Below are 25,421 nucleotides of genomic sequence, written 5' to 3'. Positions count from 1 at the left end.
TATCAGGCACAAAGTACAGTCCGGTCGGTATGCTAATTACATTGCACTTGCAACCTTGAGATGTAGATTTCCAGCAGAGCAGCTATGACACTCCGCTGACTAGCTACCATGGATGGCTTTTTAATACTCTTACCGCGGTGCTCTTACTCACGGTGCAGGTAAATGTGCCACCAAATTACACCGACATGCCAGATGTGTGCATACAACGGGCCCCATTGCTGATGCTTCGTTGCATTTTGCACCGCTATCACAGGCATAGGTAACATAGTCCTAGAGGCAAATTTAAAAGTATTCATTAGTTTGGTAAAACATATGCTCGCCGCCTTTGTCTTCGTGAGCTTTGCGACTGGAAGGAACTACCTTCAATCGTCCGTTGTAATTACCAGGAGGCGGTTAACGAGCGCAAACTCTAAACGTTCCCCCAACATGCCCGTGAGTCAATTTTCTCATTCCTACATCATGGAGTTGTTTTTTTTTATTTTGCTATCTTTCTTCTTGATATTTATGTTATGAAAAAGTTATAAATTTCGTTTATTTAAAGAAATAAAATACCTTGAAATAGAAAGGCGTGTACAACAGACTCACTTGCAAGTGTTTTACAAACCACCAATTTGTCGGAGTTCTGTATAAGAATGAATCTTATTTTAATAATTCCTCACAAAAAACTTGATTTTACTTTCGAAAAATAATATTTTTTTACATAATTATGAAATGGTGTTGACGCCTATAAAAATTTAAAACTATGAACTTGACATTCAGCTCGTACCTGTCTACCCCGCAGCAACCACCGCAGCACACTCTCGTTTTTGCTCGTTTTGCCTTTCAAATGGCGGCCTACTTTGCTTGACAAAGCATATAGAGAAAAAACCCAGCAGCTCCTCCTGTCAATACATATACGCCACTGTCAGTATTGGGTACAACTCCACCGGATCCCTTTCGTTTGCCAGAGACATATGAATGAAATGGACAAACGGGATTATTTCGTGTACTACAGTTGCGAGCCGGTTTTTCACGCAAAAAAAAAATACCTCGAAACCCATCACTTCACACGTAGCGGACCGGTCTAGCCAGTAGGTCTAACCAAGCAGTCTTTCTCACTTGATAAGGATTATTTAAAAAAAAGTCACTTTGTCCTTCGTCTGGTGCATGGTGGGTTGTGGGTGTTTGGTTGGGATTTTAGTAGTAGTAAAATAGTAAAAAAATAATTTAAATTAATATTAAATATTCCATTTATGTTAAAGTGTCATAAGTGGATTGTACTGTGGGACTATGGTTTGAACACACTTAAAGTTCATTTTCATGACTTTCCATACGACCCTGACAGCTAATGCACCGCGGAAAAGAGGTATGACACAAACAAAACACTTGGTACAGTATCGTTGTTGGAATCAACGAATCCCACACAGTACGCAGGGTCAGGTTTGCTGTACTTTGGAGTGTTTTTACCTTCACCAGAGCTGTTTACCAGAAACTTCTGTGTGATGGACATTTTATCTCAAGAAAGGGTTCAAATATTTTCTCATAGAAGAGCCTCTCGGTCATAGAACAAACAGTGGAGATAATAATGATACTACCAATAGTGACTTTTTATTTAAAAAAATATCAATGATATACTTTTACAAGCCGCAGAAATTCATCCTACTTTTCTACAGTTTGGTCAACTGTTTCCTTACCTTTGCCGAAGAGTGGTGGCCGCAGCCTTCAACCCGAAATCACGAGGATCGTCACCAAGAGAGGCAGCTGCGATGAAAAGTAATCTGTAGTCATACGTTAGCGCATTGATTGATAGACTCGAAGGTGACAGGCCGCTGGTGGTTGCCAAGAAACCTGTCCCCACTTGAAACTGCTACAGCGCCTACGCGCCCATGGCGAACCTTTTTTTTCTTACCTCTTCCGCCCTGTTTTCACTACACTCTCCCGCCCACCTCGAACGCGAGATGTTTCGCGTCCGCATCGCTTTGCGTCAGTGCGGCGCAACAAATGGTGCGCGTTTTTTTTTTTTTTCATCACACCACCGCCTCCTTTGCAAACACTTCCGCACAGAGTTCGAAAGCATCCCTACCGACCAACGCCCAAGCGGATCGTGTGAGGTGTGGGCGTCTCAACAAAGCCGACGAAAGGCTGGCGCTGGGACCGCTTCTTGTGGCCTATTGAAACGCTCACCATGGATAGGGAATAGCGACGTTCGATTTCGTTAGATTCTAATAAAAATCATATTTGGAAGAAAAGCGAAAGTCGTACCATATCCATCCTCCATGAAACCGGGGCCCGGCTAACGGGGGCGTTTTCTGACTTCTTTCCCCGCCATGATTCGTGTCCAATCGGCCACCACATCAACCTGTAGCATCCATAGAGAGGGGGCATCGGCACAGTGCATCGACCATATGTATCAGAATTCATTGGAGGCTGCCTCCTTCTAACCCTTCTCTGCTAACTGCGGTGCACTCTTTCGTTGGCTGCAAAAGAAGAATGACACGCTCATAAATAACACACCGTACCCGGCGTCTTGCGGCTGAATTTGAAACCACTGCTACTAAACGCCACGCGAGAAATGGCGTGATAGGAGCGAAAAGATAGGACCTCGTCGCGGAACTGCAATGGTAAGAGGAAAATTCCCCCCTCACTCCCCCTCTCTCCCCCTGCTACACGGCTCAAAGATTTCCATTTCGATTAAAACGAAAGTGATTTACGAGTTCATTTAAAAAAAAAACGGCAATTGGTTTGGCGCTTCTTGGTTGGGGTCGAAAGCGCTACTTCGGGCACGAGGGCTAGCTGCCGTGAAGAAAATCTGCCAAAGTGTCTTATGCCGTCTTATGCCAGAAACACACGTACACATCCAGAATGGTGGTGCGCCGGTAATACGGTCGAGTACATAATCAGCATAATACGATTGATTTCATTTACATTTCGTCGTTTCTCTTTCTTCCCTAGAGCGCACCACATAGGCCAGGAGTGCATCTGTCGGCAGATCTGAGGTGAAATTGTATATGTTTTTTGTTCAAAATTTTAAGTCGAATTGTTGAACAACACTTTACCATTGTTAAACACCGTTATTGTTCGTAATTTTAGGGATTTTTAATTGTTTTTTTTCTTAGTAGGGAGGAAATCTTTTAGATGTAATGATCTACACATGGGGTCATACATTCGTTACACAGATGGGAAAAATGAAGATTTCGTCGGAATCGATTCCGGCTAGCTCCGAAGTTTTCTGGAATCGATTCCGGATAGTAGGTTCGGAATCAGTTTCCGGAATCGGTTACGGAATCGGCTCTGGAATTGGTTCCGAACTCGGCTCCAGAATCGGAATCGGCTCCGGAATCGGAATCGGTTCCGGAATTGGCTCCGGAATCAAAATCGGCTCCGACAACGGAATTGACTCCGAAATCAGAATTGGCTTCGAAACAGAGTCGGTTTCGGCATCTTCATAGGAATAGGCGTTTGAGTCCAATGATGCTACGTGTTGATAGCGGCAAAGAATCAAAATTTACTTGAAAATGATCTATTCACATGGATATTCCCAGACTTATTTCGCTTCCCACACTTCTTATTTCAATTCAAACCATTCCATTTATGGAGTCAAGCCTGATTCCGTTATCAGAGCAAATTGCGATTCCCAGGTCGATTCCGATTCCGGAGACGATTCTGATTCAGGAGCCGATTCCAATCCTAGAATCGATTCCGGAGTCGATCTCGGAATCGATCAGCTCCGGATTAAACTCCGGAATCGGCTAGGGAACCAACTCCGAAATCGACTCCGGATTCAACTCCGGAATTGGCTCCGGAACCAACTTCGGAATCGGCTTCGGAATCGACTCCGGAATCGGCTCCGAAACCAACTCCGGAATCGGCTCCGGTTTCAAATCCGGAAACGGCTCCGGATTCAAATCCGGAATCGGCTCTGGAATCGACTCCGGAATCGAAATCGATTCCAGCATCGGAATCGGTTCCAGAATTGATTCCGAACACGGAATCGGAATCGGGTAGGTCCGATTCCGAGCTCCCACCACTAGTCGTTACCATACAATCATCCTTATGACGAAGCTTCGTTCTGCTAGCGAACCGCACCACACCGTGCCTTTGAAGGAAAGATGTGTGTATGTCATTATACATTTCCAAACCATTCCATTCCATTGAAATAACTTGTATTTTTAAATTACAAAAAAACCCCTTTTTATTCAAAAACAACGGTTTAAAACGAATTTATTGCTAGTCGTACCCAATTAATTACAGCAAATAATTAAATATCTTATCATTACAATAATGTCTACATGTTCCTTCATTGCTTGTACATTATGTGAACACTAATTTGGTTGTATCAGCAATAATTTATGATCGCTTACAAACGCGACGTGTGCAAACTGGCTTAGTTCAAAAATCCGACAAATCAGATTTCGTACTACTGCAGAGAGCTTTAAATTTCGCTGATGCATTCGAGAATGACAGAGCTTCGGAATGAAGACAACAAATGAAACTACACAACAACGGGATTTGCCCACAACTTGCTTACCTAGTGTAAATGTGAAACATCCACGTGTTTAATGTTTCCTTCTGTTGCTGCTCGTCGCTTGAACAACAAAGTAACAATCGATTTTACTTGAAACTGGGAGAATCGGCCATAATGTATCTTTCTTTTAGAATTTGTAAGATTTTCGCTTCTTCTTCTATTTAGCGTAACACGTCCTACGCGCTCGATCATACACAACAAGCTGCTGGTCTATACAAGCATACCCTTGCTACGGGGGAATGGTTCATATGAGGCTTGAACCCATGACGGGCATGATGTTAAGTCGTGCGAGTTGACGACTGTTCCACGGGACTGTCCCTTCAGCTTATCATTCGTGAGAATAATTAGAGCACAAAGCAAAATATAATTTAACGAACAACGGTTCAATCGTGCTGGGGTGTTTTTGATCATTCAACCACGGTGGCATTAAGTTTTTGATCATTCAAACGGTGGTTGCGTTGTTTCAAAGTACAGCGTAACTTTATTCGGTATTGAAATAACACCAAATTCAACCATAATCAATCATCGAACGAATCAGTTGCAGCACTAAATTCACCACCAAATGCCATTCAAATGTATCTTAGGTGTAACACTTGGCACACGCCTTCAAGCGGTTGTATTCGTCTTGAAAGATATGATCTCGTATGTAAGCTCGTATTTCTTTCCATTATAATAGAATCCTAATGAGCTTAAGCCTAAGCCAAGGCTGACGCTACTTTAAAATCCATCGATAATGACATTAAGATATAGCAGCGCATGCCACGAACCTGTCCATTGCTGTCCAATTAGCAAACCTAGTAAATCTATGCAAGCCGTTTGACGTCGCCGTTTATAATCAGTTATCTGCCCATTATAGTCGGTGATAAAAACCATATATACATGACCAAATTGGAAATTTTGAGTGTTTTTTTATTCATACTGTACATTCATCACTCACGCATTGGTCGATAGATTTACGCAATGAAGATGTAGGAGCTTTTTGAGATACGTTGGGAAATAAATATGATTTAAACGAAGCTTTTATTGTAGGGGAACAGTTTCAGTCAAAGATTCATATTACAATCAACCTTTTTTAATGGCTTAAAATTTGTTTAAGGGGTTTAATGACTACTCCTGTTCAAAACATGCCCGAACTCATTATCAGAATTAAAAGCCTCGCGCAGAGTCCAGCGTAACACGTCCAGAATTGGACAAAAAGTAAAACAGTTCACTGATCGAAAAACGGTGCCATAAAGTTAAATGATAGAGTAATTTATTGTTTCCCTTCGTGATGAATTACGGCATCAGAGCAAGCATTGGAAGCTTCCGGGCTTTGTTGGAAGCATAGCGCTTCTTTAACGCATCGGTAGGCCACATCCTACTTTACATACTTTCCCACCTCACGCTGGTGCTGTGGTAGTACATCGATTGGTTCCAATCAGTGGAAAGGCATCATTGTTAGGAAATGTGTTGATCGATTTAGTCTCGGGATGTCATGGGGACGGGTCAGGTTAAAATAAAGCTATCCATCGTTACTGAGGTGAAAGTAAAGGTACAAATGAGGTTGTAGGTACCGCATAGTAAATGAATAATCGATGGATTCAATTCTGTGTGCGTCACTGGTTTGCATTAATAATACAAGTGTTTAAAAGTTTAAAGCGCTATCCTTTGCGTACAGGAAACGTTGTGGCTGCCTTTGTATCTAGGTAGTGAGTATTAGTGTATGAGAATGATTATTTAAAAAAAATCATTTAAAGTAAATGAAGATTTTAACTTGAAATTCCTTATATCATACTTATACAGGTACACGACAGGTTACAGGTATTTTTGTTTATTTTATTATTGCTATATGAATTCAAGTGAAGATTCTTTACATCACTTTCTTTGGCATTATATTGGCACTTCCGTTCAAATGTGATAGTCGTGCAGAAGCGGTGGAAATAATGTTAAATAATATGACCATCATTCCATTCATTGGAGTGTTGTACCAACATCGCGTAAGACTTGCCCCGCAACTTAATAACATGCCCGTTGTGAATTCAAACCTCATATGACCGACCCCCGTAACAAGGACTGACTTGAGCCCGTTTTGGTCGGTACGCCAATAAGAAGCCCATTTTCCAAAGAAATTAATCGTTTGTTGTTATTTTCATTCAAATAAAATCGTTCAAATTTTCATATGAGCTAAATGAGAGGAACGGTTCTAGTCAAGATAATCGAAGGTTAGGCGTGACATTGTTGATCGTAATGTTAAAAAGATGAAATTTTTTTTTATGAAATAAGAATCCAAAGGTATTGTAAGATATTAAAATAAAACATTTGGAAGAAAAGGAAATTACAATAATATCGAATAAATATAATACGGATGTAATGGTCAGGGAACTAAATGCTACGAGCAGGTTGTGTTCACTATGGTTTCGGTACATTTACTGCATTATTTCTATTTTGATTTTATTTTCAAACGATGACCATTCATCGCATGAGAAAGGAAAGAAATTCGTAAAAAAGATAAAATTCCAATTTAAACTATTTATTTGAGTATTATGTGATGGGCTTATGCATGCACCTTACTGCTCTCAGATATAGAATATCAATTTTAGCATAATTACTACGAGCTCATTATTGTAGTAACAATTATTCTTTCATGGTGCTCCCAATAAATTATTACGAACCGTGCGTAGTGTGAACAACTACAGAGCGTGCTAAATTTTGGTGTTTTAAAAGTGATCTGCAATGCACGAGATGAATTACCCATGTCATAATAGAGTAAGATCCCAACAAAAATAGTATGTTCCCAGCACTGGCTGGGCACTGGGTTATGCTGTTGAAGCCGAGGTGCCAAGCCGAGGAGCGAGTGTCGCGGTTCATAAGCCAGGAATAAATTATGTACTGCTTAATGCGCCCGAGAGTGGCATCTCGTTTGGAAGCAAAAACAAAACCAAAGAAAAAAACACCAGCAGCACTTGATGAGTAGATTGGACTTTCCATTCGTTTCGTGTCCACGCAAAAGGTTACGTTAGTGGTAACGTGCTAGCACAAACGAGTGCATCGGTACCTCCGCAAACCGTCATTGCACTGGGCTGATGGTGTTGCGCCAGGTACTTTGGATGATGGTGATGACACATTCGCACCGTGTTGGTTGGTTTCGGCTTTTGATGTATCGTTATCTCACGCAGTGAACGAAACAACGTTGGCACTCTTCTTAACTCCGTAACTCTAGTGCGGGTAAGCGTACAAATTATGATGTACGAATCGCAAGCACAATGACACCAGCCACACCAGCTTACCGAAAATCTTTACCAGTGAACATACAAAAGCACCGTTTCTGGATGGTGTAGCTTTTTCACCAACAAACTCCACTGATTGTCGTTCCGGTTACGGTTACATGCTCTGCAGATAAAAGACCAGTAACCTTGCGTTTGGACTAGTACGAACAATTGTTGTAACGATCACCATTATCGTTATCAGGCACAAAGTACAGTCCGGTCGGTATGCTAATTACATTGCACTTGCAACCTTGAGATGTAGATTTCCAGCAGAGCAGCTATGACACTCCGCTGACTAGCTACCATGGATGGCTTTTTAATACTCTTACCGCGGTGCTCTTACTCACGGTGCAGGTAAATGTGCCACCAAATTACACCGACATGCCAGATGTGTGCATACAACGGGCCCCATTGCTGATGCTTCGTTGCATTTTGCACCGCTATCACAGGCATAGGTAACATAGTCCTAGAGGCAAATTTAAAAGTATTCATTAGTTTGGTAAAACATATGCTCGCCGCCTTTGTCTTCGTGAGCTTTGCGACTGGAAGGAACTACCTTCAATCGTCCGTTGTAATTACCAGGAGGCGGTTAACGAGCGCAAACTCTAAACGTTCCCCCAACATGCCCGTGAGTCAATTTTCTCATTCCTACATCATGGAGTTGTTTTTTTTTATTTTGCTATCTTTCTTCTTGATATTTATGTTATGAAAAAGTTATAAATTTCGTTTATTTAAAGAAATAAAATACCTTGAAATAGAAAGGCGTGTACAACAGACTCACTTGCAAGTGTTTTACAAACCACCAATTTGTCGGAGTTCTGTATAAGAATGAATCTTATTTTAATAATTCCTCACAAAAAACTTGATTTTACTTTCGAAAAATAATATTTTTTTACATAATTATGAAATGGTGTTGACGCCTATAAAAATTTAAAACTATGAACTTGACATTCAGCTCGTACCTGTCTACCCCGCAGCAACCACCGCAGCACACTCTCGTTTTTGCTCGTTTTGCCTTTCAAATGGCGGCCTACTTTGCTTGACAAAGCATATAGAGAAAAAACCCAGCAGCTCCTCCTGTCAATACATATACGCCACTGTCAGTATTGGGTACAACTCCACCGGATCCCTTTCGTTTGCCAGAGACATATGAATGAAATGGACAAACGGGATTATTTCGTGTACTACAGTTGCGAGCCGGTTTTTCACGCAAAAAAAAAATACCTCGAAACCCATCACTTCACACGTAGCGGACCGGTCTAGCCAGTAGGTCTAACCAAGCAGTCTTTCTCACTTGATAAGGATTATTTAAAAAAAAGTCACTTTGTCCTTCGTCTGGTGCATGGTGGGTTGTGGGTGTTTGGTTGGGATTTTAGTAGTAGTAAAATAGTAAAAAAATAATTTAAATTAATATTAAATATTCCATTTATGTTAAAGTGTCATAAGTGGATTGTACTGTGGGACTATGGTTTGAACACACTTAAAGTTCATTTTCATGACTTTCCATACGACCCTGACAGCTAATGCACCGCGGAAAAGAGGTATGACACAAACAAAACACTTGGTACAGTATCGTTGTTGGAATCAACGAATCCCACACAGTACGCAGGGTCAGGTTTGCTGTACTTTGGAGTGTTTTTACCTTCACCAGAGCTGTTTACCAGAAACTTCTGTGTGATGGACATTTTATCTCAAGAAAGGGTTCAAATATTTTCTCATAGAAGAGCCTCTCGGTCATAGAACAAACAGTGGAGATAATAATGATACTACCAATAGTGACTTTTTATTTAAAAAAATATCAATGATATACTTTTACAAGCCGCAGAAATTCATCCTACTTTTCTACAGTTTGGTCAACTGTTTCCTTACCTTTGCCGAAGAGTGGTGGCCGCAGCCTTCAACCCGAAATCACGAGGATCGTCACCAAGAGAGGCAGCTGCGATGAAAAGTAATCTGTAGTCATACGTTAGCGCATTGATTGATAGACTCGAAGGTGACAGGCCGCTGGTGGTTGCCAAGAAACCTGTCCCCACTTGAAACTGCTACAGCGCCTACGCGCCCATGGCGAACCTTTTTTTTCTTACCTCTTCCGCCCTGTTTTCACTACACTCTCCCGCCCACCTCGAACGCGAGATGTTTCGCGTCCGCATCGCTTTGCGTCAGTGCGGCGCAACAAATGGTGCGCGTTTTTTTTTTTTCATCACACCACCGCCTCCTTTGCAAACACTTCCGCACAGAGTTCGAAAGCATCCCTACCGACCAACGCCCAAGCGGATCGTGTGAGGTGTGGGCGTCTCAACAAAGCCGACGAAAGGCTGGCGCTGGGACCGCTTCTTGTGGCCTATTGAAACGCTCACCATGGATAGGGAATAGCGACGTTCGATTTCGTTAGATTCTAATAAAAATCATATTTGGAAGAAAAGCGAAAGTCGTACCATATCCATCCTCCATGAAACCGGGGCCCGGCTAACGGGGGCGTTTTCTGACTTCTTTCCCCGCCATGATTCGTGTCCAATCGGCCACCACATCAACCTGTAGCATCCATAGAGAGGGGGCATCGGCACAGTGCATCGACCATATGTATCAGAATTCATTGGAGGCTGCCTCCTTCTAACCCTTCTCTGCTAACTGCGGTGCACTCTTTCGTTGGCTGCAAAAGAAGAATGACACGCTCATAAATAACACACCGTACCCGGCGTCTTGCGGCTGAATTTGAAACCACTGCTACTAAACGCCACGCGAGAAATGGCGTGATAGGAGCGAAAAGATAGGACCTCGTCGCGGAACTGCAATGGTAAGAGGAAAATTCCCCCCTCACTCCCCCTCTCTCCCCCTGCTACACGGCTCAAAGATTTCCATTTCGATTAAAACGAAAGTGATTTACGAGTTCATTTAAAAAAAAAACGGCAATTGGTTTGGCGCTTCTTGGTTGGGGTCGAAAGCGCTACTTCGGGCACGAGGGCTAGCTGCCGTGAAGAAAATCTGCCAAAGTGTCTTATGCCGTCTTATGCCAGAAACACACGTACACATCCAGAATGGTGGTGCGCCGGTAATACGGTCGAGTACATAATCAGCATAATACGATTGATTTCATTTACATTTCGTCGTTTCTCTTTCTTCCCTAGAGCGCACCACATAGGCCAGGAGTGCATCTGTCGGCAGATCTGAGGTGAAATTGTATATGTTTTTTGTTCAAAATTTTAAGTCGAATTGTTGAACAACACTTTACCATTGTTAAACACCGTTATTGTTCGTAATTTTAGGGATTTTTAATTGTTTTTTTTCTTAGTAGGGAGGAAATCTTTTAGATGTAATGATCTACACATGGGGTCATACATTCGTTACACAGATGGGAAAAATGAAGATTTCGTCGGAATCGATTCCGGCTAGCTCCGAAGTTTTCTGGAATCGATTCCGGATAGTAGGTTCGGAATCAGTTTCCGGAATCGGTTACGGAATCGGCTCTGGAATTGGTTCCGAACTCGGCTCCAGAATCGGAATCGGCTCCGGAATCGGAATCGGTTCCGGAATTGGCTCCGGAATCAAAATCGGCTCCGACAACGGAATTGACTCCGAAATCAGAATTGGCTTCGAAACAGAGTCGGTTTCGGCATCTTCATAGGAATAGGCGTTTGAGTCCAATGATGCTACGTGTTGATAGCGGCAAAGAATCAAAATTTACTTGAAAATGATCTATTCACATGGATATTCCCAGACTTATTTCGCTTCCCACACTTCTTATTTCAATTCAAACCATTCCATTTATGGAGTCAAGCCTGATTCCGTTATCAGAGCAAATTGCGATTCCCAGGTCGATTCCGATTCCGGAGACGATTCTGATTCAGGAGCCGATTCCAATCCTAGAATCGATTCCGGAGTCGATCTCGGAATCGATCAGCTCCGGATTAAACTCCGGAATCGGCTAGGGAACCAACTCCGAAATCGACTCCGGATTCAACTCCGGAATTGGCTCCGGAACCAACTTCGGAATCGGCTTCGGAATCGACTCCGGAATCGGCTCCGAAACCAACTCCGGAATCGGCTCCGGTTTCAAATCCGGAAACGGCTCCGGATTCAAATCCGGAATCGGCTCTGGAATCGACTCCGGAATCGAAATCGATTCCAGCATCGGAATCGGTTCCAGAATTGATTCCGAACACGGAATCGGAATCGGGTAGGTCCGATTCCGAGCTCCCACCACTAGTCGTTACCATACAATCATCCTTATGACGAAGCTTCGTTCTGCTAGCGAACCGCACCACACCGTGCCTTTGAAGGAAAGATGTGTGTATGTCATTATACATTTCCAAACCATTCCATTCCATTGAAATAACTTGTATTTTTAAATTACAAAAAAACCCCTTTTTATTCAAAAACAACGGTTTAAAACGAATTTATTGCTAGTCGTACCCAATTAATTACAGCAAATAATTAAATATCTTATCATTACAATAATGTCTACATGTTCCTTCATTGCTTGTACATTATGTGAACACTAATTTGGTTGTATCAGCAATAATTTATGATCGCTTACAAACGCGACGTGTGCAAACTGGCTTAGTTCAAAAATCCGACAAATCAGATTTCGTACTACTGCAGAGAGCTTTAAATTTCGCTGATGCATTCGAGAATGACAGAGCTTCGGAATGAAGACAACAAATGAAACTACACAACAACGGGATTTGCCCACAACTTGCTTACCTAGTGTAAATGTGAAACATCCACGTGTTTAATGTTTCCTTCTGTTGCTGCTCGTCGCTTGAACAACAAAGTAACAATCGATTTTACTTGAAACTGGGAGAATCGGCCATAATGTATCTTTCTTTTAGAATTTGTAAGATTTTCGCTTCTTCTTCTATTTAGCGTAACACGTCCTACGCGCTCGATCATACACAACAAGCTGCTGGTCTATACAAGCATACCCTTGCTACGGGGGAATGGTTCATATGAGGCTTGAACCCATGACGGGCATGATGTTAAGTCGTGCGAGTTGACGACTGTTCCACGGGACTGTCCCTTCAGCTTATCATTCGTGAGAATAATTAGAGCACAAAGCAAAATATAATTTAACGAACAACGGTTCAATCGTGCTGGGGTGTTTTTGATCATTCAACCACGGTGGCATTAAGCTTCGAATGCAAGAATTTGCTCCTAAGCGTTAGTGTGATGAGGAGCTTTATTTGCCAATTATAGAGTTCATTCAAACAGGTTTTGTTTTTTTTTTACGTAGGAACTTTTCCCCTCAGTTCAGATAAACCGTATTACTACTCAAACGCGTTTTAACTACGCCACATGTTCTGTGACTGCAATTTAGATGGCTATTTACTGCAGAAACATTAAAAAGCAATCATTTGTAAGTATTGCTGCAAGAGTTTTCCCTTTCATGGCACACTCTTCATTTTTACCTTGCCGTTTATCAAATGTGTCCGCCTCGTTGCGCTGCTGGTGCAACGCACAGATCCTGTAAGAGTTCCAGCACGAGCCAATCGGTTCGTTTCTAATTCTGCGAGCGATAGTATTTCTGTTGTTGTGTTGCAAACCCTTCTCGGCTGCATCTGACGCATACCGAGCGCGAATAATTATCATGGTACTAACCTGTTTGCAGGCATGAGAAACACATCCTACTAGGTGCGATCTCGCGAGCCGGCGATCCAAAGTGTGTATGCGGACGCGGGCGTTTTACGGAATGGTAAATGATTTACGATGACAAGTGTAGACGAATAATGTCTGTCTCGCTCAACACATCTGCTAAATCGCAGAAATCTCTTATACTGCCGCGGTGCCTTCCATCATCACTACCACCAACACCACCACGGTAGCCTGCTGTACATGATGTCTAGTTGTAGCATAAGCGGCGGTACCTATAGCCTCGGTCGAAAGAAGAATGGCGAAGACGAATATGCTTTATCAACCTCTTGGGAACCATGGCGCGCGGGTTCGGCGAGGATCGTGCGGCAATACCAACAAGCGGGCGCGGGACGACCGGTGATGACCATCAGTTCGTCGACCCGCGTGGCCGCTTCGATCGCATGCTGATCGCTTCGCGAACCTTCAGTTCTAGTTGCGGTCCCCCCTAGTTCGCCTAGTGGAAGAGAACATCCATTCAAAAAAGAACCATCTATGACGCATAAGTAAATGAATAATAATTCATCAATCATTGGTACGGGGCCTGCATTTTCTTATTTTAAACCTGGGATTTTACACTTTTAACGAAATGATAGCTCACTTCTACTCTTGTTCCCAAAACTCTTCAAACTGTGCACAAAACAGAGCAGCAAAAAAGGCCACTAAAATTACCTTCCCCTTATCAGTTAATGCTTGTGCCCTTTCCACCTTCAAAAGAGCCTTAAGCGCAAAGGAATGTCCAGGTAGTTCGTTAAATTTCGAAACAACGCGAAACAACACCTGGTCACACGCCTCAAAGCAACATAGTGAAGGAATTTGTTGTCCAGATCCTATCTGGTCAATGTTCTAGCAAGTTCGTACAACCGCACAGCAGTGCGCGCAAAGGGTGTGGAGGAACAGAAACCAAGAACACTAACAAAAAATCTGTGTCCATGTCATTGTATCTGCTGCTGGGGTTGAAATTGTTTATCTCTTGTCTGAGGTCCCTTTGGCGTGACATAGAGTAAGAGCAAGCTCCTCCTGCGAACGGTTGTTGTACTATTGCGTTTGTTGCTGTGTGGCGATTCGTTGGCATGTCTTGGGAAGGAAAATACATACAGCATTAAGCATGACGAATGAAGAGCAACCCGTTGTCCTAATCGATTTACGTGCTGAATTCTACAAGTCCGAATAGGTTCAACTCTCATCCGTCGTACTTTTGCTGTGCATGGTAACTGAAAATTTCTAAGCACTATTATGTGTATTATGTGTCTACTTCTTCTATTTGGCATAACGTCCTACGCGACATGCCGAACTTTACTTTACAGGCTTTCGAGACTTAATTCATTACCACGTAGCCGGATAGTCAAATCCTTGCTACGGGGGGACGGTCCATTCTGGGCTTGAACCCATGACCCCATGACGGGCATGTTATTGAGTAGTTCGAGTTAACGACTGTACCACGAGACCGCCCCAATGTGTCTAAACAGACTGAATAATAACGCTTAGCAGTAGTAATGATACGTCAAAAAAGAAGATTAGAAGAGAGTAATTAAAGTAAACTGCTGTGAAAAATAATTGTATTTCAACAACAATTCAATTCATTTTGTAATTTTGAGCTCGACTTTTTAAATAGTGGTTTAACTCTGTTGTTGTAACTCTTATTGTGAACGTAATTAAAGGTCAAACAAAACCTACCAAAAAACTTCTACTTTACGAAATTCGGATTACCAATTAGTGGTGGGTCATACGATTTATTTCACGATGAGTCGGGTGCGAGCCAGTCGGAATCGATTCCGACCTGTTGGTGCAGCAGATGCGCTAGGTCGTACCCGAATGATGAGTAGGTGCAAGAAAGCATAAGCGACTCCGACCCGTTGGTGCAGCGAGTTCGGGTCGGATCGGTTTGAACCTACCTTGACTCGATTCAACCCGACCCGAAATCACTGCAACAACGGGTCGGAGTCGCTTATGCTTTCTTGTACCTACCAGAATCGATGCACCTATTGAACCTACTTGCAGCTTTCGGGTCGAAACGAACGACTTCGGATCGCTAACGGATGGCTCCAACCCGGTAGGTTCGGATCGACCTGCCCATCAGTATTACCAACCTCGATCCATGATCCACAACTACTAAGTCCATCGAAGTATGCTTTGTTCCAGCTAATTAGTTTTTTTACGTTATTTTCGTTGTTTCAGTTAATTCATGCCATACCCTATTGCTTCGAATTATGGACTTACTTACTTATCCGGCTGTTTCGAATTAAGGACACTTAAAGCATTTTTGGCAAGCATTAATTTCTCACTTATTTGAATTTCATCGGTCACACCTTTTCAAAATTCACATTTTCTATAATTTTACTCGGAACATTGCATAAAATCATAAAATGGCAACTGTATTTTGATTCATATACGAACAATTTCAAGCTCACGTTTCAAATTACGTACGTTTTATAGTGTATTTATTGCAAATAATTGCGATGAATTGCGGACAGCCTCAAAATGTCAGCAGTTAACTTCACTTTCACAGACATACTACTCTTTCCCTCGTTTTTAACTTATATTAAGATCCAGAACCCAATTGTAATGGTCGGTGTCCTCCTGGAGCGACAGAACAACGGTTTTACTTTCATCTTCAAATATCGTTGGTTTATTGTTGTGTAATTATACACTTTACTTCGGCTGTCCTGAATCCGAATTCCGAACAAAATTTAAAAAGTGTTTGAATGAAAATCAGTTTTATAACAATATGACAAAACACTGTTGTCTTCACGTTGATTCCGACGTACTTTAATGCATCTGGATCAGATTGATAGGAATTGTCGAAGAAATTACTTTGTAATATTGTTCTAAGACCGTCTGAACCGAATTTATTCATTCTAAGCCATTGTTACAAAGTTCAACAAAGTGATTTTGCCAATGATCTACTATGTTCTGATCTACAATGATCTACTCATTGACGGTAACAATGGTTGTCTCTTAAGGTTTATTTTAACTACCTTTTGCTATCTGAGACAAATCATGAATCTCGAAAAGTTTAGAGTTTCATGAATATTTATACAAAAACATTCACGCTTTTTTATACCTCTTCAATGCTCTTCACTGAATAAGCAGTCCCGCGATTTTAAAAAAAAAGTGATAAAAAAAATTGTCACCCATTTTTATGTCACTTTTCTCGATTAAGAATTAAACTTCATATTACACATCATACAAAAAATATATATAAAAAAAATCAAATAAAAATCCAGCACAGACACCCCGAGCACTGCTCTCTTCTCTTTAGATGCTCGTGAATGTTTAGAGATTCCTGAATCTTTTAACATTCGAATCGAAAGTGATATTGCCAGATTCAAATATCTACTTACGGTTAATATTGTGCACAAGTTATAACATTAAACATTACTTACGTGGCACTACAATGCAATTTTCACAGTAGTTGAAATTAAAAAAATACAAATTAAATGTATTCAATTTAATTATCTATATTTCAATTAATCTTTTGTTTTTGACCATTTTTCTCTTATGTCTCTTTTATTCTCTTGCGTATATGTTTCGCCTGGGATGTAGCTTCTGGCATCAACGAGTAACTTCATGTAGTGAAATGCCAATTTCAATCAAGCTTGTTCCTGCAAACTGCATTTAGTTATGGTGTTTTTGCATACTTGTCAATAAGAGTTCGTTCAACGCTTGATTGCTCCATGTATCAATGCGTGTGTGAGTGTGGCTTTAATTATCATATAATAATTCTCAATAAAAGTACATGATGTAGTAAAATAATACCTTAAAAATGTTACACGTTCCAATCATGGCTCGATACGATTTCATATTTTGAATTTTTATAGTTAAAAATTACTAGAATAAACAAAAAAAAACCGAATGCCTTTTTAATGCTAGTAAGTAATGAATTCCTTTACAATCTATAAAGTCCATTAATTCAAAGGCTCTCGAAAATACTTTTTCACAGAAATCCTCCTTTGCGGCCTTCTTTGAAAAGGACAGCCCCCCCCCCCCCCCCCCCCCCCCCATCGAGCTTGTGGTGCTTTCAACAGAACGGTATGACCAATTCCCACCAGAAATCAATATTTACATCACAATATGCTCTCCTCTCCCCCCTACAGCGATCCGACGATTTGATCTTTTCTACTGTGTACATTAAAACAATGTTACGTGCAGAAAAGATAAAAATATGTTGGTGAATGTATCTTTTGGCGCAAACGACCGTACACACCATACACCGTTCATACGATTTTACGCAAATACCCATGGCTTGGCCGAAATAATTTAACAGAAAAAATCACATTTTTATCTTAGCATTTGCATTTCGTGCATAGTGGTACACTGTAACTGTGGTGTTGTGGTATCATTTTACGTGTGGTAAGAACAAGATTACATAGAGAGAGAGAGAGAGGAAGAGAGAGAGAGAGAGGGTGTGTGAGGGTAAATGAAAAATTCCGACTTCCAGAACGCAGTTCAAAAGAAGAGTGATACAAGATGATAGTAACAGTTTGGCTACTTTTTTTTTATATAAAATTACATTTTCTATTATAGTTTCTATTTCAAAACCGTCTAAAACGGTTGCTCGTTCTTCTTCTGTGGTTTGTTCATTGTATTGTATCAATGGCCATGCATGTGTGCATATTTTAGCAATTCAAGTTTTCGCAGAACCTTATGTAAAATCTTTCCTTCCTGCACATTCACTTTTTCGCCTTTTGTTTCGCTACTTTCATGTCAGAATTATTTCCAATCATTTCACGTTGTTGTGCATACGTTTTCCTTACATGTTGCATATTTTGTTCAATTGGCCATACGTGATGAGTGAATTGTGTAAGTGTTTGATGTTAATAATTGGAATGAAAAACACTAGCTTGTATCATTGGTTGATGGTGTCCTCCTGTTGTTCGTATCATTCGTGCTATTTAAAAAGGAACTATTTTTACGTAGATGGATTGTGTAAATGAAATTAAGTGTTTTTTTTTCTTGTTTGTCTAAAAGAAAATATTCAGTAAAAAGCTAATGTAGGTAAAAACAAATAGAGCATTCTTACTACGTTCTGGTGGTGCGTAAATTGTTAATTGACAAGATTGGACCTGCTTAAGGTTTGTGGTTGTGGTTCCATCTAAACCATTCTATCGTTCCAAAGCGTTCACTAAACAAATGTTTTACATAAAATGATGGTGCATTGGAACGAAAGTGTCACTAGAATGGCAAAAGAGAAAAAAAAACCTAGAAACCATCGTGAAGAAGAGCATTATCTTATTTGGTGATAGTTGATTTCTTTTTTCCTCTATAAAATTTGATTTGGTTACAAGTTGATTTGATTACATAGTTCACCCCGGTGCGCTTCACTTGCATGGTGACGACTACTTCCGTTTTGCTTTGTATACATAATGTTTTGCTATAATACACTTAAGTGTACTTATACTTCCGATTAATCGTTTTGTTTCATGATCTTAATGCAATGTATGTGGTAGGTAGAGATTATTCTTTAGAATGTTCTTTCTACTAACGCTACCCATGTCACTTATCTCTTTATAGTTTTGCAGCTGCATGCGCGCTGCTTCAATCCCGCATTCTCTAATACACACACGATATTTAAAAAAAAACATTAAATAATTGGTCAAACCTATCTTTGTCTTTAAATAGATAAAACGAATTGTGAATCTTTACTGTACAAAATTGTATAATACAGGCAAAATTAAACCTAACATCGAAAGCGTCCGACACTACTACATACTTACAAAATCGATCAATGCTGAGTTTTTTGTAGTTTTCTTTGCAAGAAAAGCAAGTGTCAAATATTTTCTATTCGCTAAACCGCTAAACACAATGAGACACTTAACCTTTTTGCAAATTGTATTGCTAAATTAGCCCTAACCGGTATCGATTGCATTTGGAAACGTAGAGATAAATATATACTCGAGACATCATATTTAAAAAAAAAACCATCATTTTAAAAAGGACGAAACCCTCCCCTTTCCGTTGCAGCAATCTAACTCATCTATGGGCAACGTATGAATCGAGGCATGAACTGCAGGCTCCGCCGCGCATTTTCACTTATATATTTCTATCAAGATGAAGAATAACTTAACCTCTGCGTCAAATCGTACTGCATTTATGCGTGTAAGGATCTGTGAGTATATGCACCAATACTGCATACTGTTTATGCAGTGTTAGTATAGAAAAGGACGAACCGTACTCGAGTGAGGAATGTTTGTCAATCGCTTTGTACCCCCCTCTCCCATTGAGTCTGTTTAACATAGTAGTGTTTTGTTGCCTGCATCAGCTGCAGCTTATCCTATTTTCTGCTACGTTATTGTAAACTGCCAAATATCGTGCAGTTGTTGTTCTACGTTTAACGTGAAGTTTCACTACCGGCCAATAAGAAGAAGCAGATAGTGGCAAAATGGTTTGCTTTCTACATTGTTCGCTCACATCGCCCACCGATAGAAGCGCTAAAAATGATAGAAAGAGAGAGAGAGAGCACCGAAAACTAACGTATGTTATTCGTCACAAATGGATTATGAGTTTATGTGCAGCAAATTATTACTACTCTGCAATGTTTGTTTCTTGTCGTTTTATTTTTTTATAATGGCAGCACGTCCAACACTTTTGCAGCAAAAGTGTCGAATTGGCGTGTACCGTCGCTGTAATTGCAAGACTTTTCAACACAATTACGTTCGGTAGAGTTTAAAGGGCATGTAACTATATACACTGCAACACATGTTGCCTGTTTGCGGGTTTGTGTTTGCGCTTCCGCAAAAGCAACGGTGGACACGTTCCTTCTCTTTGCTTAAGCCTCCACCATATAGTAGGGTTTGTTACATTTTGATTTGTCTTTTATCTTTAGTTACTTTTTACCGTATTTTACTACACGTAATGACATATTCGTTTCTTTGTAATAAGTGAATACAACAACCAGGAGCAGTTGCAACTACTGCAGGAGTAACTTTGGGTTTTGTGGCATTGTATCAGCAGCACTGCACACTGCAACAGAGTGCATGTATGTAGTGCATCCTGCATCATGTATGGCTGCATGCATATGTTTCACGAATGACTGTTCTGCACCACACTTTTCACCAGCGTCTCATCATCTCTCTGGTCAGTGTTTAAAGAATGTCCTGAAGATTAAAACTATCATTGTCCAGTGAGTTGAGCAGGTCCTGCGCATTGAACTGGTTAGGATCTCCTACAGGCAGGTTCTCCAGGAACGCTAGGAACTCGGATGAATTGTTGTTGTTGCTGCTATTGTTATTACCGGGACCAGGGCCGTTGTTGTTCATGTTGCCGCTGCCACTGTTGTTGTTGTTGCTATTGTTGCTACCGCTGTTATTGTTGTTCCCTCCTCCATTATTGCTATTCGGACCGGCGGATGATGGGCCGGGACCAGTAAGCATATTGCCAGGATTCATATTACCGTTCACGTTTGGTCCTACTCCCGGGCCACCACCGATTGAACCAGTACTGCTCCCTCCGCCAATCATCGTCGTTGTGGTGGACTGTTGCGTAGATTGCGTTGTAAAAGTATTCATCACAGATTGTTGATTTTGTTGCTGCTGCTGTATGGACATGGTTTGCGTCTGAGACATGTGTATTTGACTCATCTGCATTTGATTCATCATGTTTTGCTGCTGCAGCTGTTGGTGTTGCTGGAGCATTTGCATTTGGTTCATCGCTCCACCACTGTTGTTGGCTTGCCCTTGGTACATTGCGAGATTTTGCTGCCTTAGCATTTGCATTTGCATCGCCGTCATGCTGTTACCACTGGCCGGTCCACCGGGTCCACTGTTTGGTCCACTTGGTCCCATACCTGGACCAGTAGCATTACCTCCTCCACCACCAGCAGCTCCAGCCACACCACCAGCCGCAATTGAACTAGCAGGTCCACCCGGCCCATTCGGCCCGACTGGTCCGACAGATGAATCCAATCGTGATACGGGACCATTTGGCCCTCCAACTGGACCACTGGCTGGACCTAAAATATCAATAAAACATAAAAAACAAGTTATAAAATGGTTAATCTCAACACATTGCAGTATTGAACATAAAAAAGATTGTTTTTATTCACTTACCACCAAATCCTGGACGCATACTTCCACCACTTGTGGCACCAAAATTGACTTGCTGCTGTTGCATGGCCATCATATGCCGCCATTCTGCTTGCTGCGACCCAATAGGCATACCTTCTGGTCCTACCTGCACATTTGGAGGCCGTTGTACCGGCCCATTCATAACCGATCCGGTTACCGTTCCTGCACCACCACCACTACCACCAGCAGCACCTCCACCAGCACCGCCTGCACCAGGAACAACTCCAACGTTGGGTCCAGCACCTCCACCGAACCCTCCTACCATGCCCGCCGGTCCTCTAGGGCCACTGTGACCAGCCATCTGCTGCTGCTGTTGCATGTAAGCTGCATGTTGGGCTCGCATCATGGGTCCACTAGGGGGAATCGGCTGCTGCGTGATTCTTCGCATAGCTGGAAAACGGCCACCAGCATGTAGCATTTGTTGCTGCTGTGCCTGTTGCTGCTGCATCATGGCCGCTGCTGCCGCTGCTGCTGCTGGGTTCGCCTGCTGTGCCGCTTTATAGTCTGGTGGAGGTGGTCGAGCACCGGCCACCATCTGCTGTTGCATGGCTTGGGCGCGTATCATTTGCTGCTGCTGCTGCTGCTGTTGTTGCAAAAATTTCATCTGCTCCGCGTGTCGCATTGCTCCTGCCGGGCCACTAGCACCACCACCGGCAGCATGTATCATGCCGCCATTAGCACCGCCCATGCCTGCACCATTCACAACACCCGTACCGTTACCAGCGCCGGGGGCCATCGAGTTTGACACCATCGTATTCAGCCCACTGATGCCACCTCCATTCGGACCGCCCATGCCACCCATTCCCATGGGAACGTTGGGTCCCATTCCAACACCGCCATTACCCGGACCGCCAGGACCTCCCATGCCACCCGAACCAACCATACCACCAACCATACCAGGTGGTACTGTTCCACCGCCCGGTCCAATACCGGGGCCAGTAGCACCTCCTGGACCATTGCCGCCAAGCCCTTGCCCGCCTGGTGGTCCACCCGCATGTGTTGGCTGCTGCTGTTGTTGCTGCTGAGGTTGGTTCTGTGCTGGTCCTCCCATTCCGGGTTGCTGCTGTTGATGTTGCGGACCAGCGCCATTTGCCATACCCACATTTCCATTAACCTGGTGCTGCTGCTGCTGTCGGGCTCGTAACGTTTGTTGCGTAAAGTTGATCGTTTGGGATTGTGATACCGTATACTGTGCCTCGTTAACAATGGATGATCCTGAAAGTGGTATAAAAACGAGCATTTAGAACCAATCAAGTAAGAATTATTTGTGTTACATATAGCGAAATTGAGAACAGAGAAGCCTTTACGAACTCACGAACTTCATATGTGTGAAAACATTTACATATGAACAAACCTCTATTTTTCACTTCCAGATCCCACTACCCACTTCATTAACCACCCCATTTTACGATTCATCCCTTTGGTCGACGTTCGTATTGGTGATTGTGTGGCATAATAAAAAAAGTGCTTAAAAATCGTACAGATTTGCACGAACAAATGACGCCAACATTCTGCGTCGTGCGGGTACTGATGAAACGTTTGATTGGTAAAAGTATAGCTCTACTCCTTCCAATAAGCAACCTTCAACATTAGTTGCAAGAACTTATATAGTTCAAACCAAAAAACCATTATAAAAAGTGCTCAGCTACACAGCACTAAAAGTTCGAGTCATTTCAGGTACACTCAATCCGGCGATAATGGTCGCTCTACCATAGCGACAGTGTCGCAAAGGAAATCTATTAACCTAAAAGCAAATCACCGGATGATATCAACATGGAATATAAAAGAAGGGATATTCGGTAGGGTATCATATACACCCAGGCTAGACGACACGCGAGTCTTAACGATCCGTTTAGTCGTGCCGTTCGGCTTTGCAATCGGAGAAAACGTAACTCCCGCATATTGTAGCTTCCCCTGACATTTTTTTTTTTTCACTAGACGGTAGCACATATTGCATATTTCGGTTCAATCGATTGGAGCACGTACAGTCAAATCAAACTGCACATGGTCATGCGCAGTTTGGGCCGTTGTCCTCCGCAAGGGGAAAATGCCACTCAGTAAAGTACAGCGGGCACAGAAACCATATCCTCGTACGAATATGTTCCTCCTTTTTTTTGTTTGGCTGCCAGAGTACACTCATTTATGATTCTCGCACTATTTGTGCTCTTGCATTTGAAAGCCTCTCATTTTATTACACATGTTAACACATATGTATAGAATGTACTATATCGCATTAATATATTCATATACATGTCTGTTTGTGTATAAACACCAATTGGGTACATGTATGTGTATATAATATTGGTATTAAAACATATATATTTTAATAAAGCATATAATGCTTATGCACGCAACCAAAATGTAGAAAATACAAAAAAAAATAAGTTCCTTTTTATTCAAACGGGTCTTGGGCAGAATTGCCTAAATATGGTAAAATGTTAAAAGCAACCACAATGTTCAAAATGACAACTTTACCGAACCGGGCGTAAAAAATACAAGCGGAAAACCGAAAATATTCATCACATTACAAAAAAAAAACGGAAAATTACAACAATTTGTTTTCACCGATTTGGTCGATTCTTACCTTGTGAATTGGGCACTTGGTTCTGAGGATGGTTCTGATTAGAAGCATTGCCACCGACATTTCCAGTATTTATACCCTGCCCTGGAACGTTTGGTATCGTGTTCTGGGGTCCAACGTTATTGCCCACATTGCCAACACCTCCCTGTCCACCGACCATTCCGCCAGGTAAGTTACCCATACCGGGGCCGGTTTGCTTGCCTTGCTGTGTTTGCTGCTTTGGCCCAGTCGTCTGCTGTCCATGGTGCTGCTGATGCGGCTGATGTTGATGTTGCTGATGCTGCTGCTGCTGATGCTGTGAATGATGCTGCTGATGCTGTGGATGTTGACCGTGCTGCTGCTGCTGGTGCTGTTGATGTGGTTGATGTTGCTGATGTTGTGGATGTTGTGGATGCTGTTGGTGTTGCGCGTGTTGCTGATGCTGTTGCTGCTGCTGTTGTTGTTGCTGTTGTTGTTGCTGCTGCTGCTGCTGCTGTTGTTGCTGCTGTTGTTGACCAGTTTGTTGTTGGCTGAAGAAAACACCTTGTTGTGCGGCTACCGAAACACCCGTTTTAAGATCACCACTAAGATGTAAATGCTGACCGGCTGACACCTGTTGACGAGTAAAGTAATAAAATAAAAAAAGAAATATTAAAAAAAACATAAGTTTAGTTTTTTTATATTTTTAGTTATTTATATTATACTTCATATTATAGTGCAAGTAGATATTCCTCTTGAGGTTATATTTAAATTAAACATACAATCTTATAATGAGCTTATTTATCCCTGATTAAAAGAAGAGCGTCTGATTTTATAATTAAAGAGACATGGGCTTGCCAAGGTCTAAGTGCTGAATTAGATATGTGCAATTCATCGACGACATAATTGGATTTAATACACACCAACCAGCTTTGCATCCTTCGTTTGTTGCTTCCGAGTTGTACAATAGTGGTGAAAAAGAGCTTACCACTCCACCCCACAATATAAGCATGGTATGGTAGCACTTTTCCAATGGACGCATCCATACCTAGACAGTAGTAGTTTATACCTTCAATGCAGTCCCTTCGTAGGGTACTACTGCTTCTACTCCAAGCAAATCGAGTTCTTTTCGGGCTGGGCTTCAAACTAGTCGCAGATGCAGCCACACACATGCCGCCACAGTGTACGACAAAACCGGACGACAAGTTTGTTCATATAGAACACATACACACCAAAAACCTGACCGTGTGCCACACCACCGCAAGCGATGAAAATTAACGAGAATGGGCATCGGGAGATTTGCCGAAATCACGTAACACTTCTAAATTAGACAAGTACTCAAACACGGCCTTATCGCGCCGTGTGCACTGCCATTTGATTTTCAAATTCTCACCCGTTTCGTGTGTTCCGTCCGAAAGCTCCCCCCCCCCCCCAAAATGATT

At 42.0% G+C, this 25,421-nt stretch overlaps 2 protein-coding genes across 11 annotated transcripts in view; one reads left to right on the top strand and one right to left on the bottom strand.

Moving 5' to 3' along the window:
• LOC120956978 (uncharacterized) overlaps positions 1-25,421 on the top strand; it is a 52,272-nt gene that overhangs the window by 19,902 nt on the left and 6,949 nt on the right. The gene's annotated exons all lie outside the window — the stretch shown is intronic.
• LOC120956974 (neurogenic protein mastermind) overlaps positions 16,820-25,421 on the bottom strand; it is a 68,704-nt gene continuing 60,102 nt past the window's right edge. For all 10 annotated transcript variants that reach the window (XM_040378837.2, XM_049609673.1, XM_049609672.1 and 7 more), the window contains 3 exons: positions 24,025-24,613; positions 21,423-22,655; positions 16,820-21,325 (listed from right to left, as the gene is read on the bottom strand). In XM_040378837.2, coding sequence (XP_040234771.2) covers positions 20,460-21,325; positions 21,423-22,655; positions 24,025-24,613 — 2,688 coding nt within the window. In that variant the 3' untranslated portion in view covers positions 16,820-20,459. The remainder of the gene's footprint in view (positions 21,326-21,422; positions 22,656-24,024; positions 24,614-25,421) is intronic.

The sequence above is a fragment of the Anopheles coluzzii genome, chromosome 3 (genome assembly GCF_943734685.1).
Source record: "Anopheles coluzzii chromosome 3, AcolN3, whole genome shotgun sequence".
Lineage (NCBI taxonomy): Eukaryota > Metazoa > Arthropoda > Insecta > Diptera > Culicidae > Anopheles > Anopheles coluzzii.
The sequence above is the reverse complement of the archived record's forward strand: the minus strand, read 5'-3'. Positions and strand labels throughout refer to the sequence as shown.